The 23,314-nt window shown below is 39.1% G+C and overlaps 1 protein-coding gene across 1 annotated transcript in view; it reads right to left on the minus strand.

The window, feature by feature from the left end:
- Positions 1–1,653: 1,653 nt before the first annotated feature.
- Positions 1,654–23,314, minus strand: part of LYRM4 (LYR motif containing 4) — an 86,203-nt gene continuing 64,542 nt past the window's right edge. The window contains exon 3 of the mRNA XM_054284697.1: positions 1,654–2,026. Coding sequence (XP_054140672.1) covers positions 1,853–2,026 — 174 coding nt within the window. The 3' untranslated portion in view covers positions 1,654–1,852. The remainder of the gene's footprint in view (positions 2,027–23,314) is intronic.

Below are 23,314 nucleotides of genomic sequence, written 5' to 3' on the forward strand. Positions count from 1 at the left end.
AAAAAAATCAAAACCAGTTACTGATAGAGCTGTCCCTCTTTACAAATCAGGGCTACGCTATTTATAAATATGTTTATTTTACTTTCAAGCATACATTCTCAGATCCTGAAGTGGTATGCTTGTTTCAGTAATTAAGCTGTTTTAGACAAGGATTTTACATGTACTGTTTTAGCAACCAGGTTTCTAACAGTATAAAACTGGCAGCCCTTCCAGGCCTGTGTCATCTAAGAGCGTAAGATGCTGCATTTCTGTGAGCTCACTGGAAGCTTAAAGAGCAATCAAACCCTTCTTCCCCTGCACTTTCACCATTAACTTAAGTGCACTTAATTATCCAGTTGTTCTGGATATTTCTGTTCAAATACAAAATCTAATTTTTTATATTACCTATTAGAATAATTAAATTCCATTTTAATAAAATGTTCACTAAAAGCAATTTACATTGCAATACTTATACACCTAATAAGGGGAGAATTACTATTGTATTTGCTTTTTATCTGAAATTGAAAGGGGCTACATTGGCAGTCTCAGATACACACTATTTTATTCTGTACACTGTATTGTCCATATGAAATCCATTACTATACATCTCAATATAACTGTCCAAAATGGTAAAATACACTTTAAAGGGCAGTGAGGAATGGGAGTTTGTTCTAAATTAGACACTTCAATTAGACACTCTGCTTTAATAACGTTTTCACAGAGCATGAACAACACAGAAGAACATAAACAAAGATGAATTTTGTGAAGCAAGAAAAATAAGAGATGGATTTCAAAGGTCACAGTGCTGTGGAACTAGTTTTAAGCTTCTGTTTCTCTACTTAAAACCCCCCCAACAATTCATTGAAATAAAAGCAAACTATTTTTTTTCCTGTATTCCAGCTTTGCACTGCTTAATTTTTCTGCAAATTTCTAACTGAAAACAAATTCAAGCACAGCAATGACTTGAGCAAAACCTGATAAAATTTTTTCCTTTATTAATCTGTGGTCTTAAAAGTGTTGAGCCTTCTATGGATGTAAGAATAATCAATAAAATGCTATGCTGAGCACTTTTTCTCGGCAAAGCTTGTTGCCACTTCATGACTTACAGCACTTGAGTTACTGTTCCAGTCAGTTTCTTTTTCTTCTGCCAAAATTCACGATGTTTGTGAAAAAGGGAAATCTTTGATAAAGTTAGCTTTCTGGTAATAGCTTCACCTCAACAAATTAAAGGACTTGGTGGTGAAAAAACATTTGAAAGCTCCCAAGGCTCAGTAATTCAAGTCTTCCATTCTGCTATTCTGATCAGTTAATTGCTCAAAGTAGGACTGGTTATTAACTCTTGGAAACTAAAGAAAGAACTAGTGAATTTTTTATGTCACCTCCTGAAATGTCAAGGGATGCTCTTCAAGGAAACCACACAATGCAGCCTGTGATATCTGTAAGTATCAAAGTCCAGGAGACGAAAATTGTGATCATCTCTGGTTTTAGTACTTTAAATAAAATATGTACTTACTAATTTAGTTCAGATGCTGGATATTTTGAAGTGCAACAGGATTAATACAAACTCAGTAACTGGGTGAAGGATTTTAAATCTTTAGGGGTTTTAAACCAACATGTTTTTCATGGTCAGTGAGAGACAATGTCAGCAGCAGAATAATGTAGCTGGTTGCAGGCAGTTTAATGAAGTTTTATTGTTGAAATAGAGCAGGAACTATTCCATCACATAGGACACACAAGCAAACAGATTCCAAGACTACTTTATATGCTATTATAAATCACAGCTATTTATCTTAGAACATGTGACCCTTTAGAAAATAGAACTGTGGTTGCCAAAACCAGTCTCTCAGGCATTTCTTATGGTGAACAGACAAGCTCAGACGTGGGCATGTGCAGTTTCTGTACGTGGTGCAGTTTCTGTACGTGGTGGCACTGTAGGATGCTGAAGATGGGCCAGTGTTGCTTCAGGATCAGAGGCTTTTCTTGGCTGTATGTCTTCTGGATACTCAACGACCAGTTTTTCTGTGGCATACATCTGGCCAATGGTAACCTGAAATCAAACCAAAACATCAATAAACAGGTTATAATTTAGGCTGCACAAAAACCCCCAAGAATTGAATAGCCCAGATATTCAGCTTTTTCATAATTACATTTTTCTTTCTCTAAACATTTCTTTTTGTAAATAGTACACTTGTCTACACCTTAAGAAAAATAACCAATACATAAAATACCTGCACATATAAAATCTTGAAATAGTGACATTGAGGAATACCATTTAAAGTCTCAAAAAATAACATTAGAAGTTACAACAGAGAAAAAGCAAGCAGGTTCTATGTTGAGAAAAATGAAAAGACAAATATAATGAAAAACAAAAATATGGATATAATCAGCAGGTATTTCTTATTCTTTTTAGGTGGAGAGCCTAGATATAAATTGCATGGCACAGTACTATTTACCAGTTCCTTTGGAATCCTAATGTAATTTCCCTTATTAATGGGGAAAACAGTTCAACAGTTGTTAGTTCAGCAGCAGCATTTTACATTTATTGGAGCTACCTCTTGTTCACAAGATGGTATTCAGACCTCCTATATTTGTGCTTTCTAGGAAAGCAAAATGAGGAAATGAAATATGACAAAAATGCAACATTGATGCTTTGACTCCTCTTGTTCTTTAGCACTTTCTAGTCTGCCCCATAACATTGGTAAATTGTGGTTGGATGAGTGTGGGATCTCAGCACCTCAGGACTGAGGTGCAGAGTGACCGAGACCATCCTTGGGGGGCTCGGGAGTCCTGGAATGTTGCCAGAAGTGTCTGGTGGCTGGACTTTGATCCTACACAGGAGACGACACCTGTATGAGGATGGGAGGATTTCACTGGGGTGAATGGTGAAGGGATAAGTTAGTTAGAGTGAAACACAGGGTTTAAGATTTCTGTACAGGGGGCTCTAAAGAAGTAAGATGGAGGAATTGGGGCGTGTCCTGTTCTTCTTCTTCTTCTTCTTCTTGGCCTCCATCTTCTGTGGTGATGTTGGCACTTTGGGATTGGTTATTACTAAAAGTGCACTGGTTAATAAGGGTAGAAGGTATTGGGGAAAAATGATAAATATTGTATACGTAACTTCGAGTATAAAGATAGGTGGCCGCCCCAGGGGCTCTCAGTGTGCTCATGGCTGACTGCTGAGCAGACCTCTGTCGGGCCAAGAGAAAATCTTTTAGATAAACAATTAATAAACACCGAGACCGAGAAAAGATCTGAAGTCCCTTCTCGTCCTTTGAAGCGTGGGCTGTCCAAGGCCACCCCGGGCCTTTCCAGGCCATCTAAACAGCCGTGAATCCGACAGATGAGCAGCTGGCAGTTGTCACACAGCTCTTGGCTTAGCAGCTGAGATGGGGAAGGAAGAAGTTTCATGCAAGTACGGTAGTGAAAGCAGAAGACAATGTTTATTTTTAAAAGTATGGATTTTGGAGTCTACTTTTTAGTATCTGTTGTGCCCTTTCTTGCCCGTACTTTCTCCTTCAGGCCTGGGTACACAGCAGCTCTGTGTCCTTTTCACAAAATAAAAGGTTCATGCATTTAAGTGTTGAATTAGGACAAAAAAGACTAGATGCTGAATTACACTAAACATGGTATATTTAGTAGAATTCAATACTGTGCAAATTAAGCCTAACAGCAAGTCAGGCTCTCAAAGTAGTAAAAAATCAGGGAAATAATGTTTTTAGCATTTTCCATTTAACATCTTTTGTGGGAAAAAAATCCTGGCCTCTCTTGAATAAAAATTTCTCATCTGTGCTCACACTCACATAAAATGTGAATAATATTGCCTTTTAGGAAATGAACTATTTAATCTTGATAAACAGCCTTGTCTGAAACTTGTAACACATTGATTTTAATCTTGAAATATTTATTACAAGGGAGCATTTATGAAGCTGTTCGTAAAGGAACAGAAGTTTTCCTTGCCAACAAATATTTCCTTCTTTTGGCACTCTGAGCTAAGTTAGTAACAGCATATGAACAACTCTGATTATTTTTGAAGTTTCTTATGAAATATGTTGCATACAGAATATTTAATACAAAGGCCATACACAACTGTGACATGTGTTACCCACAGAAATTTTAAGCTGTCAACAAGTGTTACTTGTCAAAGAGAACTCGCTGTTCTGGGTTATGTGGCAGGCTATACACTTTAGTTGCTGCCTTACCACAAACCATGCTGAAGTACTTAATTTTTGTATACTGTGTTTTGGAGCCCAAAGAATCTTTAATCCTTTCCCACACAGTAGAGCAAATTTAATGGGAGGCTCAGAGGGATTACAAAAATGCTGAAACCTGAATTGCATTTTTTTTTCTCCCCCAGCTGGGGGAGATACATGAGACTGAGTACGTGACTTCTCAGTCAATCATATTCAGCTGGGGCAGATGGATTTGTAGGAGAAAGGTACAAGCTGCTGTTTGCTGTCCCTGCGCCAACAGGTGATGTTATCTACTGCTGCACCTCTTGACTTGAATGCAATAAAAGCACAGATTTATGTGTGAGCTGCTTCCTTAGCAAACCACAGGCGTGCAGGCATTTCAGCAAGTGCAGAGCCACTGTTGCTGTGCTGTCAGCCTTTGCTGGGCTGCTGCAGCTTGCCTGCTCTGCTGCCTGCCTTCCAGAACCTCTCCCATGTCACTGTAAGCTGAACTTTGAAACCTAAGGATTTTTGGTTTTTAAGCCATTAGCATTGAATTTTTAAAGTTATGATCAAGCCTTTCCCATGTGCCTTAGACAAAACAAACAAACCTTCCATTTATAGCTGCTGAAAAATTCCCATCCATAAACATCCCCTGCCTCAGCAAGGATTGCACCAGTATTTACACACTGACACTCATTAACCCTACGAACCACAACAGCCTTCTTGCAGTGTCCTCACCACCCTGGGCCTAAAGAAAGCACTTCAGCAGCAGGCACTCACTGTGGAGCATTCTCCCAAATTAGAGACTTAAGTGGCCACCTATTGTGCTCTTTTTCCATCGTGCATGTTTGTAGCTTGTATACCACACTTACTTTTCTGGTAGGTGGCTGGAAGCCAGTGCATAGGTCAGTGCCAGGGGGGTTCTACTGACCACAGGAAATGTGAAAAACGCCAATCATTTGTTCTTAAAATTTTAAAAGTTTAATAGTAATAAAATGGTTATAAAAATAGTAATACAATTAGAGTAATAGTAATTTGTATAAATTGAATTAGGACAATATGAGGCAATAGAACTAAAGAGTTACAGACATCTGGGTACCTTTTTCTGGGCAGCACGAGCCCGAAAAAGGATCCCCGTTAACAAAGGATTAACCTTTAAAAACCATAGCCTGTTGCATATTCATACACTTCATACATGATGCAATAATTCCATTCAAATACAGGATTCTGTCTGGTCATCTCAACTTCTTCCTCTGAATCCTAACAGTGCCTTCAAGGTGGGAAGAAGTTTGTTTCTTCTGATACGAGGGCAATAAATTCTCTTTCTCTGAAAGATTTAGTTGCTGCAAGTCCTTTCTTTAAAAAAAGTATCCTACATAGCATAGTTTCTATTTTAACATTTTTTATAACCTAAAACTATATTTAATTGCTTAAGAGAATTAATATAGCATAACTTTCTAACACAACACATATAATATTCATTTTAATATTTGCAAAAAGCCAATCATAAAATATACATTTTTCACAGGAAACTTTTGGGGAGAAAGGCTCCATCATTTGCTCACCAACTTGTGTTTTGTGTGTTACCCAAAAGTTTATTTACCTCTCTAGGTAACACATTGCAATTAAATTCCCCAGAATTACCCAAAAGTAAATAAACTTACCTCTCTAGGTAACACATTGCAATTAAACTCCCCAGAAAAGAATGTGCAATAAAGAACCACACTGTCATCAGGAGAGGACAATAAATAGAAATACAGAGATGCTTCTCACCTTATTTTGAATTATTTGATGTTTAAATTCTGCCTGAAAAATGATGTACTTTGACAGGTCCAGCCCTCAAAACCTGGTAATTTGTCTTTGTTCAAAGATTTAGTACAAGCCTATATGGTCAGCTGTTTTTTGTGAACAAGAAGACTTGTTCTTGAAAACCTTACTATTGCTTTATGTCTGGATACAGGAGAAGGCTTAGGGCTCCAGAATGGGATTTATCAGCAGATGTGAGACAACAAATGGGGAAAAAGAAATCACTGAAGAGTAAGCATTAGTCCATCTTTTAACCCAACCCTTCTCTGGTTATTAGGTCTTTGTGTGTTCATATGGAAACAAGTACTAGTCCTTTGTCATGGCTGGCAGGAAGCGAACACAGGAATTAGCCACTTCATGGAATCTTTCATTGCTATTGGGGGAAAAAAAGCACGTAGGAAAGGTTTTCCCTATATAACAGAGCATCAAAGGTATGTATGGGGAGGTGCAATAAGAATTAAATTGTAGAATTAAGAATTATTTGTTGAATTAAAAATTCAAGAAATCCAGCCAAATTGACTGAACTCTGAACTCTGTCCTCTCTAAAGGAGTCTGGCTGGGTGTGTGCGACTCTCAGGGACACCTGTGGCTGGTGAGCAGGTTATGTGTGGCTTCCATGCCAAGCCATGTGACAGATGCAATTGCAGAGGGACAGTGCTGTCCTGGGAGGCAGCCTGAATCCTAGGGGCTAACCTGAATTCTACAGGCTAAACTGAAACCTTGGGGCTGCCTTCCCATCTTGACACAGCTGGTGGAGTAGATCCTGCAGTCCTGCTGCTACTACTTGCAAAATACTACTAGATTATATTCAGTTTCTGAAGGTGTGTGGCATGTCTTGTGTATTTCATCCACACAAAGATTTTACTTTGCAGCTCAGAGTTGAGGTAGAAGTGACTGCTCATATTTCTGCAGGGCTGAAGATAAGGTGACTGGGTTTTACATTTTTTTTCGAATTTGCCTCATTCAGAGTGCATAGTTCTGCTCTGAAAAGTACGATGGCATCTTTCCTTGACAGCTCTGTATAAATGTCTGTCTACTTAATTAATCACCACATTTTTCCTTCCTTAGGCTCTGCAGCACAAAGGTGGCCAGACATCTCTTTTTCCCATGTACTTTACAGAATTGTAATTGTGTGGCATATAACCCATGAGCTCTAACAAATCCTGCTGAGCCCAGATGAAGTTACTTTTTCTCACTGTCACTGAATTACTCATCACCCTGCCAAACTTGCCAATCTCCAAACAATTAGCTACCTGTTTGTGTGAGGTCTCACTGACAAATTTCAGGGTGAGTGCCCTAAAATTACTCAGGTAAGTAGCTAGGCAGCAGCCTTTTTACCCTTAAAATCAAACTAATTTTTTAAATTTTTTTTCATTTTTTATTTTTTGATGGCAGACAAAAGCAGGAGCGGCCTAAAAGGAGAGGGTGCAACATTCTCATCTTATGTAGACTGGACAATGCAATGCCTAAACACATAAAAGTGCCACCACAGCACAGTAATACAGAAACACTGCAAGACAGCAATTTCTCTAGGTGTCAGTTTTATAAAAAATTGATCTCCCAAGAGGGTCATCACTGGAGAAGTAACAATGGTTTCCTGTTTTTCTTGAAGAAATGCTGCTCATAACTAAAGCTGATGTACAACAGATCGCTTTACATATGAAACACATTTACATATCTAATATATATATATAGGTTGTTATATGTACATGCATAAATATGTGAAAAATACCAAACTCTAGATAAAATCATAGCCATCTTCTCTCTTTTGTTACAAATTTGCAGACAAGAAATTGCTACCTTATTACAGCCAGGGATCACATATAAACATATCCATTTTCATGGTTCTTTATTATGGAGAAAAAGGAAAAAGTCCTGTATATTAATATATTTATACCATACACAAAGACACACACACACACATAAAAAATCAGGGTTTTTTTTCCTGTTGCACCTAGGAAGTTGGCAGGTGTATCTCATGGGCACACTGCTGAATCTTAACTAGGAAGAAAAATTCCTGATGACACTACAGTCATATTGCATTTATGGCTGTTAATCTGGGTCTCTAACACTACATGAAGAAGTTTCACATTCATATTTTCTGGCACAGTGACTATAAAATGCATCTTAAGTGAATGCTGACAAGAACAGAAATGTTCGAGAATAAAGGTTATTTTAAGAGCTGGCAACAGTCTTGTAAGTTGTTTACCTGGAGTCTTTCCTATTAGATGATGCCAACCAATCTGCAATCCTATTGCAAATTTAAGTGAAGTGGTTGTTGTTCTTAAGAAGCATTACCTTTTCTCCCCACACCCAAAATCATATATGCTATACACACTTTATAATAAAGTTTTCATATTTACTAAGGTTCAGGTTAATGTTTTTTGTTTGTTTTTAAATGAATATGGACAGCCATTTTTGAAATTATCTTTTACTGCAATAATAAACACACCAGTGTGGTACACAGTAATTAATATAACTCAAATGGAACCAAAATCTCATCAATAACTTCAGTTCTTTGCCAAATCTTTGTGTTGGTATTAAATGCTATAGCAGAAGCCTTATTTATTTTCACTCGGCAAAGACTGTTGAAAAACTGCATTTGGCTTCTTAAACACATAGGTTATTCCACTCTCCAGAGCTGGAATCAATGTGGAAAAATATTTTGGAGACATTTCCCTTATTTTAATTGATTCCATTTGTCTACAGAGAATGGGAAAGGAAGGGAAGGAAAGCACAGAGGTGAGAAGTTGGAACTATTGTGTATTTTACTTCTGTAAGCCTGTGTTTTGCAAATGCTGTTTTCTTTGTTTCTTTATCCCATAACATATCCTACAACCACTGCTACATGAAGCTTTTGAAATGGCAGGAAATATTAATTTATTGCTACCATTTGTCTGGCTTTCACAAAGGTGTGAAGTGAAGTAAGACAGCTAATAGGCAAGAATGTATCTGAAAGTTATTTCTGTTAATAATGATAAATTATGTAATTTTGTTAGAACCATAAGCACTTCATCTTGAACACCTTAATTTGGATGATGTATTTATTTAACACTCTCATTAATTTATTTTGTGGGTCTCCCTGAAGAGATACTCTTCAGTGAAAAGAGCAGAGAATCTTATCCATTACAGCAATGATTTACACATAAAATACTGTAAGCATATACATTCATATGCATTTTGTATATGGTGATCTAAAATAGCAGGGGATTCTTTTTAATCACTTAATATTTCTCAGTTAAGGGAACCCCTTTTTCTTAAAGTTACACAACAATGCTACTGTCCTTAGAGACAACATGGACATGACAGACACGGCCTTTACTCCAAACAGCTACACTTGATGCAGCTTGAAGTAACAAGGGCCCTCATCAGAGAAGGCAAAACAGGAATCTTTCAAGACCCCTCCAGCCTGGATTGTTCTATGATTCTATGAAAGACAAGTAGACCAGATTGTGTGGGCCTTCAGTATAGTCACAGTTTTAATTCTCTCATTTCCTGCAAGCCACTCAGCCTGCAGATAAAAAGGAGCGTGACAAGAAAAATGCCATCTCAAAAACATGCAGGGCCCAACAGCAGATGGCTGCAAAGGGGAAGAATCAACCCTCTGCTATTGCAAAGGTTACCTTACAAAGATGTCAGAGAGTGAGCCACAGGAAAGCAAGCAGTGACTGACTTTGGGCTTAAACAGCCAGGTGAGGGTTGGATACAACACATATCCAAGGAAGAAGCAGATCTGCAAATGTAATGTTTGCGTGTGATCTTTTCATGCTTTCAGCATCCTGGCAATCTCCGGATTCCCACCTCTCCACCCTCCCTCTTTGTTAGCTGTTAATGTTATTTCAGCATCTTGCTTTTTCTCTGATATTTGCATAGAAAGCCTTGACCTTCACAGAGCAGTTCAAACTCCTCAAAAAGCCAAACACAGAAGAAACAGGTCTTCCAAAGAGTCAATCCCATGTGGATAAAGGGGAAGAACCTAATATAGCGTGATCTCTTCTCAACAGAGCATGAAGAAGAGAAAAATCACTCAGTTAAGATGCTGAGTGTGGTAAGGGAAGGAATATAAAACATTAGCACTTGAAAATACAGAGACAAAGACCTGGACAACATTGTGCTGAGTGTGGTATAACAGGTAGTCTAGTAATGCTGAGACATTTGGTATGTAAATACCCCAACCATTCACAGAGGACCCTATGTTTCACAGCAACTACATAAGCAGAATTCATCAATGCCAATGTGAGTGCCTGCCTTACTTTTGTCAGTAGTATAATACAACAGCCACTGTCACAAAACACACATTCTGCACTAGGTCCACGAAAGTACTGTAATGTTTGTGTATTGCAGATACAATAACTCCACAATATATACAAAAACTAAATTGTCATCATTAAAGGAAAATATTTTACTCTTCAGTGTTTTCTTGGATCACTACTTCCAAGAGACTTTTGGAATGGAACAGTGAAGAAAATTAGTCATAAAAATAGTCATTATAGACAGTTATAAGCAGATATTAAATATGCTTACTGAGTAGTGTGATCAAGTAATTCTGCAGCCCTAATAAATTTTCATACTGTGAACTACTGCGGTACTAAACTGAGCTGCCACAAGATTATGACAACAATCATAATTTAAAGACCACCTTTTACAACATTTGTATTTAAAGTCAGATGCTAGAAATGCAATGTACTGCAAGAACCATCTTTAGTCTTATTTCTTATGTAAACTGGGGAACTTGGCTGCTGAGGAGAGCTGCTAAACAGCTACAGAAAGACGTATATGGCATGTCTGTAGATTAACATCTTTCAGAAAATGACTTATCCACCTGTACCGCTCTGCCTTTTCTTTTTTCAATAATGCTAATCACCTTCTACATTTATTCTCCCTTCCAGTTCCTGAAAATACCTGTTTTGTCCCAAACTGCTCAAACTCAGAGAAAGTTCCAGAGCAGCAAATGGAACATGGATTTTTTCTGTTTTTAACTGGCATTTGCTTGTCTAAATGATGATTGTTCAAAGCCTTGAAAAGCTTTGTCTTCACCACATTTTTAAGTGAACAGTACATAAAGTAAGTGCAAGGGGAAAAGTACATAAAGTGTGTTCCTTGGGAAATGCTGAACTTCAGGAGCTAAGACATTTTAAGACAGCAAGGACTGAAAAGTGGGACTGGCAGGATGTAGTTCTGGGAAGATGCATACAAGAAACATGCCAGAGAGTATGCTGGAGCTGACACAGACCAAAAGCAGCCCAGAAGTGAGCAAGCCCAGAGTGGTGGGAACAGCCAAAGCTACTGATCCTTCAGCGAAGAAAACGCTGTGGCACACAGCAGTGCTGATGGCTCCAGAAAATGCATTTGGTTTGGCAGCATGGAAAATGTTGGTCATCCCTGCTGTTGAACCAGCAGCTGTTCAGATCCTAGCTGGGCCTGAGCTCACGTCCATTCAGAGTTCATCCCTGTAGTACCTTACACAGCACTGTTGTCACCTGTGCACATTTGCTACTCTTTGATTTTTCTGAACTAGAAGTTTTCTCAGTATCTGCAGTACACCAAAGCGTGAGGCTGCACAAACACCTGCAGTAATAATTCTATGAGACAAATGGATAACAAGTACACAACATGTATTATGCTTGAGGAATCTCCTGTGGGAGCTACCTCTCTCTGCAGCATCCCGCCCAGTATTTTATAGAAAGTATATATAGGTAGCAGAAGTACAGAGATGCATAATTACTCTCACAGCTCAGATCTTCGATTACTCGCTTGAACAAAAGAATTATCTGCAGCTTGCAGGAAAACGGCACCAATTAAGACAGGCTGGAACAATCATCTATTGCACATACATCGAGTATTCTTCCTTTCAAGTGTAACACACTGTGTACATTTGGTAAGGGAATATCATATTAACTAAATAAACTTGAATTTGTTTTCTTGATTTATTCTGATCTTATTCAAATCACCAAACACAGAGGGGAAAAGTTCAGGTGACTCAGAACTGTAATATTGTTTAACCTAGCAATTTAAAGTTTCTGTTTTGTTAATGTCCTTTGAGACAGAAGAATGTTTTTAAAAAATGCCTTCAAAATCTGCTACTGAAGCTATGATTGGGGACATGAAACACATATTGACCTGCTAAATTTTGGATTTGAATGGATGCTAGCCACATTTTAATTATTTAGTGGTGATATATCTTCTTCAAGACTCCAAACTATACGTACCAAATTCTTGGTGCTGGTTACAGGATGGCACGAGGTACACTGCATTTTGTAAAACTGACAGGTGCTTTATTAGCATTTTAAAGTAACAAAGCCTTTTGTGTTTCAGAAAAAGTAAATTCTGTAACACAGACCATTTTCCAAGACATAAAAGACAGAGAAAATTAATTTTCCCCTGTCCTCCAAGAAGGCTATAACCAAGGATTAAACTTAATTTTATATGAGGAACAATTTACTTTAAGGTCCCAATATGTCTCTTCCTCTGCACTGATGTTACCTTAGATACACCTCAGATGTGATTACAGACTGGGCTTTTCTCTGTGCCCATTCAAATTGCAAAGTTAAATTTGAAAGAGAAGAAATAACAGATTGAATTTATCTTTGGAAATTGTAGATGTATTTACAAAGATAAATTCTGTATTGGATGTTTTTTATTCAATCTGCATCTTTGCCCAAAAAGGAGCACCCAATCGAGGCAAATACATGTCAAGTCCCTACTGCAGTGTTTAGGAGATCTCTAAGCATATCAGGACAGAAATAAATTTTTATTTTTCTGCATTAAAAAGACTTCCTTTTTTTGGCAAAATTTTTACAGATTACTAAACTACAGTCATCTGTTCCTGACAAAATCATAATTTCCTTGTTTATCTTACTTTCTGTGATGGAGGATATCCAAAGATTTCTTTTTCTTGCTCAGCCATCATTCTTGGTTTACTATCTTCAAACCTCCACGTTTCAAAGAGCATTTTTCTACTCCGCCCCTCTTTTGTAAGAGTTCCACTTAAAACCATAAAAAACCCTTATTGCCTGGACTGTCTACACTCTTTAAGAACCTGAGTAGGAGGCCAACAAGAAAGGACATTAATGTTTTAGGACTGAGGATAGATTTGTTGAATTTCAGTCTATGTTTGGGCCTGTGAGTTCTCACTTGCTATCCATTGTGCCAGGGTCAGCTTGAATAATTTCTCAGGTCCAGCTCAGTTTCCAAACCAACACCCCACTGAAAAACCATGACTTTGATCATCTCCTTGATTAAGCAACCTCTGCAGAGCCAAAACCTCAAACACAGTGAACCACTCTGTTCCTCCTGAAGTTACTCCAGGTGATGGTGGGCAGGCCTCTGACTTCCTACAGCCTCTCCCCTGGGGCAGGAATTGCCTCCCTTGCCTCTCAGTGCCAAGGCAAACATCCCCTGCAGCACCACACCAAGCCAAAGCCAAGCCTTCGTGCTCCAACCTGCCCAAGTTGAGGTGGGTGTCCTGCCATCACACTGCTCTGCAGGGGGACAACTCACACTCAGCCACTTCCACACACAAATGGGTTAACTTCCCAGGGCTCCTCTTCCCAGCCCTTTGTACAAACAGAAGGAAAAATTAACGAGGAAGAAAATAATTATTTGCAAACCCTGCAGCTTTTGAGCAGGAGATACCCGTGTTTGTGTGGATATAGGGTATAGCTTACATTAACTTGTCTAATTGGACTAAACTAAAGCAGCATTTTTTTCTTTTTTTTGGCAAAGATAAATTACTGGATTTAGCACAGCTGGTAAGAGCTAATTCTGTACAAAGAGTTCTTTTCAGTAGTGTGGGTGGCAAAACACTTTCAGCAACTGGCCTAATTAGTTCTTCCTCCTTTGCAATAGCACAGGACAGTTCAAAAAAGAAAAAAAAAAAGATTGTAATGGAAGATATGGTATAAAATCATCCTGTTTGCTCTTCTGGTTTTGCCAGTCCTCCCTTATTTAATGTCACACTAAGCAGAGGCTTGCCCTAGTATTTTGCAGCACAGACAATAATTAGGAGTGGGAGGTTAGCACTTATTCCAAACACAGGCAGGGAGCAACGTCTGTTCCCCTGCACACGTCAGAGAAGAGCATTCCTCACCCAAACCACCCCTGCGAAACCCAGGCAGCAGAGTGATGGATGCACCACTGAGGGCTTTCCCCTCGGCAGAGCTCCCATTCTGGGTGGCTTGTTTAGCATAGACTGGGAAGCCCGAGCTGCCAACGAGCTGCACTCCCCAGCGCACCCTCCCTGACACGGACCATTTACGTGACAAAAGACAAGCGGGTGCCAAGTGGGATCATTTCAGCTCCACTGCTCCCGAGGCACAGCCCACCAGCTGCAGGACAATAACCCACTGCCCCATCAAGCGAGGTACAGCCCACCAGCTGCAGGGCAATAACCCACTGCCCCATCAAGCGAGGTACAGCCCACCAGCTGCAGGGCAATAACCCACTGCCCAAACAAGTGAGATACAGCCCACCAGCTGCAGGGCAATAACCCACTGCCCAAACCAGCGAGGTACAGCCCACCAGCTGCAGGGCAATAACCCACTGCCCAAACCGGCAAGGTACAGCCCACCAGCTGCAGGGCAATAACCCACTGCCCAAACCAGCGAGGTGCAGCCCACCAGCTGCAGGGCAATAACCCACTGCCCAAACCAGCGAGGTGCAGCCCACAGCTGCAGGGCAATAACCCACTGCCCAAACAAGCACTGACTTGAGCACACTGACACCTTCCCTTCCATACGAGCTGGCCAAATGCACTCGGGCTCTTCCACCAGTGCACAACGCCCTGCAGCTGTCAGCAAGATACAGCTCCTACCAGATAAAAACTGGGCTTGGCAAGATCCACTTGACCTTTTGAATGTCACTGAGATAAAGGGTAAAAGGCCAGGAAGGGCACAGATGTTTGAATTTACCTTCATTATAGGCCATCTAGGAAACTGCTGGAAATTTTTTTCTAGCTGTTGTTTTGAATAATGATTCTGCAGCTGTGCTTGAGTGAGTTACAAATCTATTAAAAAACAATTTAAATTGTTACAAGCCATTACCAATGGCTTTTTCTCCTAACTAGACTCAATGAAGGCAGGATTATGAAAAACTTCTGTTAGGAAAAAACTGAATGTGAACGGGAAAAACAAATTAAAAGTGAAGAGTATTTTATGAAGGCAAACAGAATGACCAATTAATAAGGAAACTCTCCAGACAGCTTAAAGAAAAACCCAGCAATGAAACTAGAAAATAACAGTGTTTACCAGTACGTACAGTTCCTGTCTTGTTTCTTTTTAATTATTTTTATATTTGCCCATTTGTTTCTGTTGGCAGCAAATAGAAGACAGAGGGCTACTCCTATAGGTAATATTAGTCAGTCTGATGAAAAACAGAAACACTTAGAATTGCCCACTGCTCATTTACAGTTTGAACAGTCTGATACAGAGAATAATATTTTCCAATACACACTTCTCCATAATGACTGTTAGACAGTCTACAGTTTTTGGTTGATGGAAGGTTGTTGATGAATTTAGAAAAGACTATTTAAACACATTTTGGGGAGAAGGCCGAGACAGGAGGCAGCTATGGGGAACAGACTGAGTCCAGGAATTTGACAGTGAGAAATCCTGTCAGAAGTAATTTCTAATACAGCACTTTCCTCTGTCTGTGGCTTGACACCTTAAGTATTTCTAAATTTTCCTTCCATTTTTCTGTATATAAATATTGGAAGAAGAAGGGAAACTGACTGACTATAAACAGAAAACAGTGAAGCTACTATACACAAGCTATTATGTAAAGCAGAGATCTGTCCTTAATCTTTCAGTATTAATCATCCCAGAGTTTTAACAAAAGGAGAGCAAGACTAACTGGTAAGAGATTCAAAATGATTCTTCAATGTATATAATGCATGATGTCCCTTAACAAACATATGCACCCAAAATTCATTTTGCTCATTCTATCTCAGCTTGTTTATTTTGCTATTCAAAAATATTGTAAAAAAACCTTTACATATAAGCCTGTGTACAAAAGAAACCCCCCTCTGGGAAAAAGCACAGAAAAATGAGCCAGTAGATGGCATTGTGGCACTTCAAAAGACATTCCAGAAAATTCCACTTAAAAAACATGCAAGTCTAAATGCTGTGTTTAACCACTTACTGCTTAACCAATGCAGTATTTTACTCCTGCTCTGTGCTCCATATGCACAACCGAATAAACAAAACTGCATGATGTAACCCCACGGTCACACTAGCCCTGAAACAAATCTTGTCTGCTCTGGTTCCCAAATCCAATTAGCCCCATATGCTAAATTTACAATCCCAGTCTTGAAAACATGATCCTTATTTGATGATTAATGTCCCACAAGCCATGGCCATCATAGATATAACAGAATAGATGTGACTAGTGGAAAAATTTTTGCTAAAACAGAACCATATACAAGACCCTACAATCAATGCAGATAATACAATTTCCTGCTGTACAGCAACTTCTGTGGATAAGATACCCCTCAAAAGTAAATTTCTTAGGTATTTTCTGAATATTCTACATAATTTGTTTCAATTAAGCTGCTAATACACCCTCACAGCTAGAGATGAGAAGACTGTAGCAACCCACCAGTTTCTTGCGCAACACAGCAGTTCTCTATTGCTCAAACCACACAAATTTGAAATAATTTTGCAGAACTCAAGATACAAAAGACCTTGTGAGTTTAAGAATTATACTCCATACACAGACAAACTTATTTAAACTGAAACTACACTTGCAATTATCAGTACTTTATCTGCAAGCTACTTTATCTATAAACCTGCTTTACGTTGATCATGTCTGAACAGGGGTTGGAGCAGAGATTTCTGGAGCTCTCTTCCAGTCCCAGGTATTCTGTGAGGCTTATGTATCAATGCCCCTCATGACATTAGTCTTTATGAAAACATCTTTTCATTTCACTATGGTATTCATTTTCTCAGGAAGTTCTAAAAATCCTCATCTCAGAAGGAAAAACTTACAGGATCATGCAAATTAATCTGACTACCTTAAGGACTCTAATTAAATTCAATAGCATACTCTAAGCATCCAGTTGTATCCTTTTATTTCATGCCACTTCTAGAGTAAACTACAGCAGTTTAGTTTTCCTAATGGAAAAAATTCACCTTCAGTTCTTCACTGACTGATAGCATAATACTTGGATTAAGAAACAAAGGAGCAACTAAAACTTCATCCACAAATTAACAGATCAAATATTTTTGTAAATTTAATAGCTACGGAAACATCATCCTCACTTGAACAATGCTGGGGCTTATATATGAAAATTCCCTTTTCCGATTATAAATAGGTTTTAAAAACATAGAATGATACAAGAAAAATGTTTCTTTCATCCCCTATGAAGTTACAAGCATTACTGCGAATGTTTAGGTATTAAAAATGGATGTCTCCTTTTTGGAATAGAGGTGGTCAGGTTGGGATGGAGCATCCAGGAGAAGAGGGAAAAAAATTAGTTCCTTCCTCTTGTCATCACTTCTTTCTAAATGATCTCATCCTTAGAGGTAGGTGACAAGTGTCGCAAACCCAAAAGCATTTCAAAGAGAATAGAATGGTGTAGGGGGAGAACATAAGCACTGATAACTGGATCTATTTAAAGATCCACCTTTTCCAGTATTTGGTGCCCACCAGAGTCCACAAGCAGTTCTTCAGGGAAAGGGAGCATGAATATGACACACATGCATACCTCTTTCTGCTGAAATGCCTCCTCTGCTTCCAGTGACAACATTTTGGCAACTTCATGGCCACGTAACCATAACACTATTTTAATAGACATGATTAATTTGTCTAATCCCCATTTGAACTCATCCACCTGCTGGCCTCCCCAGCATGCTGAGGCATGTGGCAATGAGTTCTACCATGTAAATGTGTACTTGGCACTTCTTTTGAACTCTTAAGCTTGGTGGTTGATCATTTTGCTTTGACCTTGTAAAACATTCAGAAGTGTAAAGAAAATGTCACTCTACTTCTCTTTTCCTTAGAAATGTTTTTCTTCTGTGGGAGTCTTCAAGTGGTATATTCCTCATACCCAGGTACCAGGAAGGAGGGTAACTCAGAGAAAGTACTCAACCAGCTAACATCCATGTGGTCAGGAGCAGATGAAACACGAGAATAGACACCCTTTCTGAACAGGCTGGAAGTGCACCATGACACCCTGCAATCCATTTGACAGCAGAAGTAGGAAAAGGTGACTTGACTGACTGCTCTCACTACTGTTAAAGCAGAGTCATTCAGAGTGCCCAACTGACCACACTCTGGGACACAAAGCCCATTGTATGGGAGTGGACCCTTGGAGTAAATACAGTGTGACCTTGTGTGGTGACCTCCAGAGCGTGGTGGCTCACAGGTAAAGAAAAGCATCCTTCACCATCTCATTTATGATGTGTGCTTGGTCTTCTGTCCCGTGAGGCTTGGTGGTGGGGATGGACACAGAACCAGCAAGAAGGTCACCCAGGGTCATCCCATAGTTTTGCCTTCTGGGAAACCTACCTTCAACTTAAAATTGTTACAGGCCTCTCTTGCCCACATTGAACTGTGATTTGCAGGGGACATCACCTGCATGTCAGAGAAAAAAAACATTTGGTAATTTTCTTGTGTTCATCAGCTACTCTCTGCTACCGTGGGAATCCTTAATGAGGAAAGCAGCCTGACCAAGGACAGACAGTTTTTGTGGAAAGATTTCCTTGTGGCTGTATCCACAGAATCTGATTTCCTTCCAAACCCATCCAAGTGTTTAAACATTTTGTCTTTTGACATACTCATAAATATTGGTTCTTCTCATGCAGCCAGTGCTTCAACAGGATCAGAGCTGGAGCATATATGCAAAAGGATTCATACCCTCATCACACCAGGTGCTCTTTTCTCAACCCATTCAGTGGCTCCCAATGCTGTGCTCAGACATATCTAAACATATCAAGCTGTATCTAGTATCTGTTTGTTTTACAGAATGGCAAATACAGCCAATTCCCCAAAAAAGTGATTGTTTTGAAGATGACTATTGTTTCAAAAGTCCATGTTATAAACAAGTGGTACAAATTTTGAAACTTTAAAATGAGCTTGGTGCTGATTCACCAGAGCAGAGGCCACTGTTTAGCCCAGCATGAGTCAATGGGAATTTTGTCAGATACTAAAGAAATGGTGACAACTGTGGTTGTGTCACAGGCTTCCACTGCTCTTCCAGACCAAAATTCTAGTCAGAAAAACCCCCCCAAAAAACTCAACCAAGCCTACTCTTACTTGGATAAGGAAGATCTGTGCTAGACCTCTCATTAACACAGTCTCTGAAGTGTTCCACTGCTTGTAGGACTGGTAACTATTTGTGAAAGAATAACTTTCTAAACCATGCACACACACACAGCCATGGAGCATCTGGACCAGGCAGGGAGCTCAGGCATACCATTCCCTCAGGCTGGAGGCATCCCAATTACAACATCTGTCCAGAAAGAGAAACAGATGGCCAACTTCTCCAGACTTTTCTGCCGGCCTGACCTGATGTCCTTTACACCAGCCACTTGGGCAGACAGATAATAATAAATAAAATTGCTAATTAAACCCCCTGGGTAAATTAAAGAGTTAATTATGTGACAGTACTTCTCAGTCCTAAATATTGGGCTAAATCACTGGGGCTGTCTATGCACTCACTAAAAAAAAGCAGACTGACAGAAAAAGTATTATCCTCAAGATACTACATTTGCTAATTTGCTGTACAATTACAGGGTTAATTGACAACGTCCTGCCATTTCTGAAAGCAGTCTGACAGACTTTTCCAGGCACTCCACCACTGCCTACAGCAAAGCTATGTGAGGCACAATAATATCTACTGCTTACAAGTAAAAGAAAAAGCTCTCAACTCAGCAAGAATTGTGTTTCTTAAAAAAAAAATTAAAATATCTTACTAACTAGTGCTTAGGTTTTTCTGTACAAATCAGCATTTACAGACTATGATTCCTCACTTTGTTTCAAGCTCACAATCCAATCAATAATTACATTAAAATACACCAGCAAGGAAAAAATTCAAAGTAGAGCTAGCCAATTAGGAATTTCTTTAAGTGGCAAGCATGCAAATCAAATTGAACTAAAAAATTAAAATTTTTAATCTTGATTTTTGAGGGTTCTTCCCTCCATAAACTCAGTCTTTAAATGCACTGTTAGTTGCAGAGAAATTCTTCTAAATGACATTTAAACCATTTTTCTAAACCTATTAAGATTTTACGGTTATATTGTCTGCATTTGTGCTGGCAGTAACTTCTGAAGCTGCCACCTCATTTTTACAGCAGAATAAAGATGTTATGTTCTCACAAGTTCCTACGGACACCTGGCAATCACCTACAAAAGAACACACAATTAATGGCTTCCGCGGAAGTAAAGCCAGAGCTTGAGTGCAAGTCTTTCTGTTTACTCACCAGAGAATCCACTCAGGAGAGGGGAGTTGTAAAGGGTAAGCTTACCCAAGATCTTTTGACTGATGAGGTAACCCGAATCATCAAGCCATGGGGCCCAGCAATGTAAGAAAGGTGATTTCTGAAATTCACACGTCCACAGACTGCCATTTTAAAGTTCAGGCAGGACGGACCAGCAAGCTACCACGAAATAAAGGAAGGCATATTCAGAGCCACTGCCAACGCCCTGGTGTTCCTTGCCCTTGCATTGGCTACAGACCTCAGCACCCACTGATCTTCACTGGCCCTCACTTCCAGTCCCAGCTAAAACTACCTTGTAACGAACGCAGGACAAATGTTACTAATCCCTGAGGGCTGCTAACTGAGGTCACTTCTTCCCTGCAAAGTCATACTGTGGCTTGTCCCAGGGGGTGACAAATACCTGCCCATCTCTCTCTAGATACAAATCCTCTAGCACCCACCACAGGAGCTTGTATCTCACTGTGTTACTTTGTCCCAGTTGATGTTAAGGGACACAAATTCAATTTCTTTCAGTCACAGAGGGAAATGCTGAATTGTCAAAGGATATTGTAAGAGACGGATTAAAACTTGCCCTAATTACTAAAGCATGCTTGAATCAATATGCAAGTGTTACAAGGCTTCCCATGCAAACTGAATAAGTTAATATTAGAAATAATAATGATAAATGCTGTGCTTTCATCAAAAAAAGCTTCTCCTTTGAACTTCTAATTAGGCAATAAGAATGTATTAAGCATTTTAGGGAGAAACTTTCTCAGGAAATACAGTGATAACACATTTATCATTTTCTGTGGCTCACATGGTATTCGACATAATTTCTCCTTAGGACCCTCCTTCCCTCCAACCAGCTAAACTCTCATGCCTTAATTCCACAGTGATTCCAAGTTTCCCTTAATTAGGAAGGTTATGAAGAACCAGAGAATAACTCCTTAAGTTGTGATCTAGTTGAAAAAGCACAGAGAAAAACAGTCTGAGGAGATGCAATGTGAGGTTTGGCTCACGTCAAGTTGAGTTTTCTACTTTATGTTTTTATACCTTAAAAGTATATGAATATATTTTCAGAATGTGTTTTCAGTCTTTTTCCTACTGTACTTTCCTTCAAAAGAGAGGTGCAGCCCCTGCACAAGACACAGCGTGAAAGAACCCTGCCAAAGAGGTATTGCTCTTGCAGAAAGGATCTTGAGGAGTTTGTTCACGCAAGAATCTGACCCAGGAGGGAACCACAGTCAGGTCACTCTGAATCAGACTGCACACCTGAGGTTTTTGAGAATGTGCTTATAAGGTGAAAGTCAGTCAAATGCCACAGAATAAAATGTTGGTGTTCAACAGCATCCAGTGTCCCACTGGCAGCCACTAGTTCCATGGTAAGGGAACTGGGGGGAGGGAAGGTATTTCCTGATGTGGCAGCAAATCACCACTTACTGGTCTGTTCAGTAACACCCTCTGAGAAGACCAGATGCAAACACAAATAAGGCCACAGCTAATGTAAACAACAACAACACCACCCCAAAAAACAAAAGCAAAGCCAACATTAGCCAATGTCATACAAGAAAAAAATATCACTGGGATGATAAAAAGGTACTGGCAAAAATTGGCAATAATTACAAATTATCCATTATGTTCATAAGAGGCATGAACATAGCTTTCCACGTATTTCCACTAATTACTGATAAGTTAAATGATAGGAAAGAAAATGCTACATATGAGTGTTCAGAATTTTAACACATTGCTTTTATATCCAAAAAGGACCACCGCTACACTATTAAATGCTGAGAACGTCAACTTTTACTGAACATGTTTTACTTCTGCTTTAAAAAGTAAGAAAGAACGAAATGCCTGGAATAGAGAATTGGTCTCCTTTTGCCAATAATGCTAGTCAATATTAGCATGTAAGTTTTTAATGATTCACCACACTGTTTGATTATCCACTCCCCAAACCCACCTTAATTAGCGGAAATATTGATTTTACAATGTTTAATTCCTATAAGCTGAAGAAATATGAGCTGATAAATCTAGTACTGAATAACAAAAAATTAAACTGATATAGTAATAAAATTGTAACAAAGGGAAAATACCCTCCTGGACCTAAACTGAGTTACAGTAGATTACATTTTAAATTTTTAGTCTGAATCCTGCTGAGGCAATCACTTATGGAATGCTGCCTTGCCAAGGAAGTCACCAAGAGCTCCTTGAAAGGATGTGATTGCACTGTTGCCACAACACGGTGTCTGGTGCAAAATATTCTCCCCAAAGTATAACAGAGTCATAACACAAAGCAAATGGTGCTACAGGTCTAGCTGACAAGCTTTTCCTGTCAAGGAGAAAAACAACTTGGTCCAAATTTAGGGTTTTTAAAAAGAATGGCAGAAAGTTAGTGCTTTTTCATTCAGCATACAAAAAAATGTTTCCAGACTTCTATCTCATAAAAATGAAAATTCTCCTTTTATTTTACAGTAATAGGAAATTCTGAGCATCTTTTCTGCCTTAGGAACCACAGTACAGCTACAGTTAATGGATATATGTCTAACATTAACAGATACATTCTTAAGTCTGAAGGGACAAGCGTGGTATGTCAATGTTATGGTCTGTTTTAAAGCAGACATAACCATGCCACTAATTCCTAGATCAAGCTGCAACTATTTAAGCTATAGAGCCTTCACTTCTTTTAAAATTCTGTATTTGTACAAGGATTTTTGAAATAAAATGTTACTGGCCTTCTATAATGACAACAGACTAAGCATTCTCATTAAGTGCCCAGAACAATCCCTTACAGGACGACACTTTTCTCTGTTTAAGTTTAGCAAAAAGAGGACACACATTCAATACTATCCCTTTTCCTCATTTCTAGAAAGGACCAACCTATATTGCCAGCAGTCATGGAACAGGAAGGAGCAAACAGTTTTATGTAAAAACCCCACATTTTAATTC

This window comes from Melozone crissalis, unplaced genomic scaffold (assembly GCF_028551555.1).
Source record: "Melozone crissalis strain CALT ecotype California unplaced genomic scaffold, PUWL_Pcris_2 ptg000042l_1, whole genome shotgun sequence".
Taxonomy (NCBI): Eukaryota; Metazoa; Chordata; class Aves; order Passeriformes; family Passerellidae; genus Melozone; species Melozone crissalis.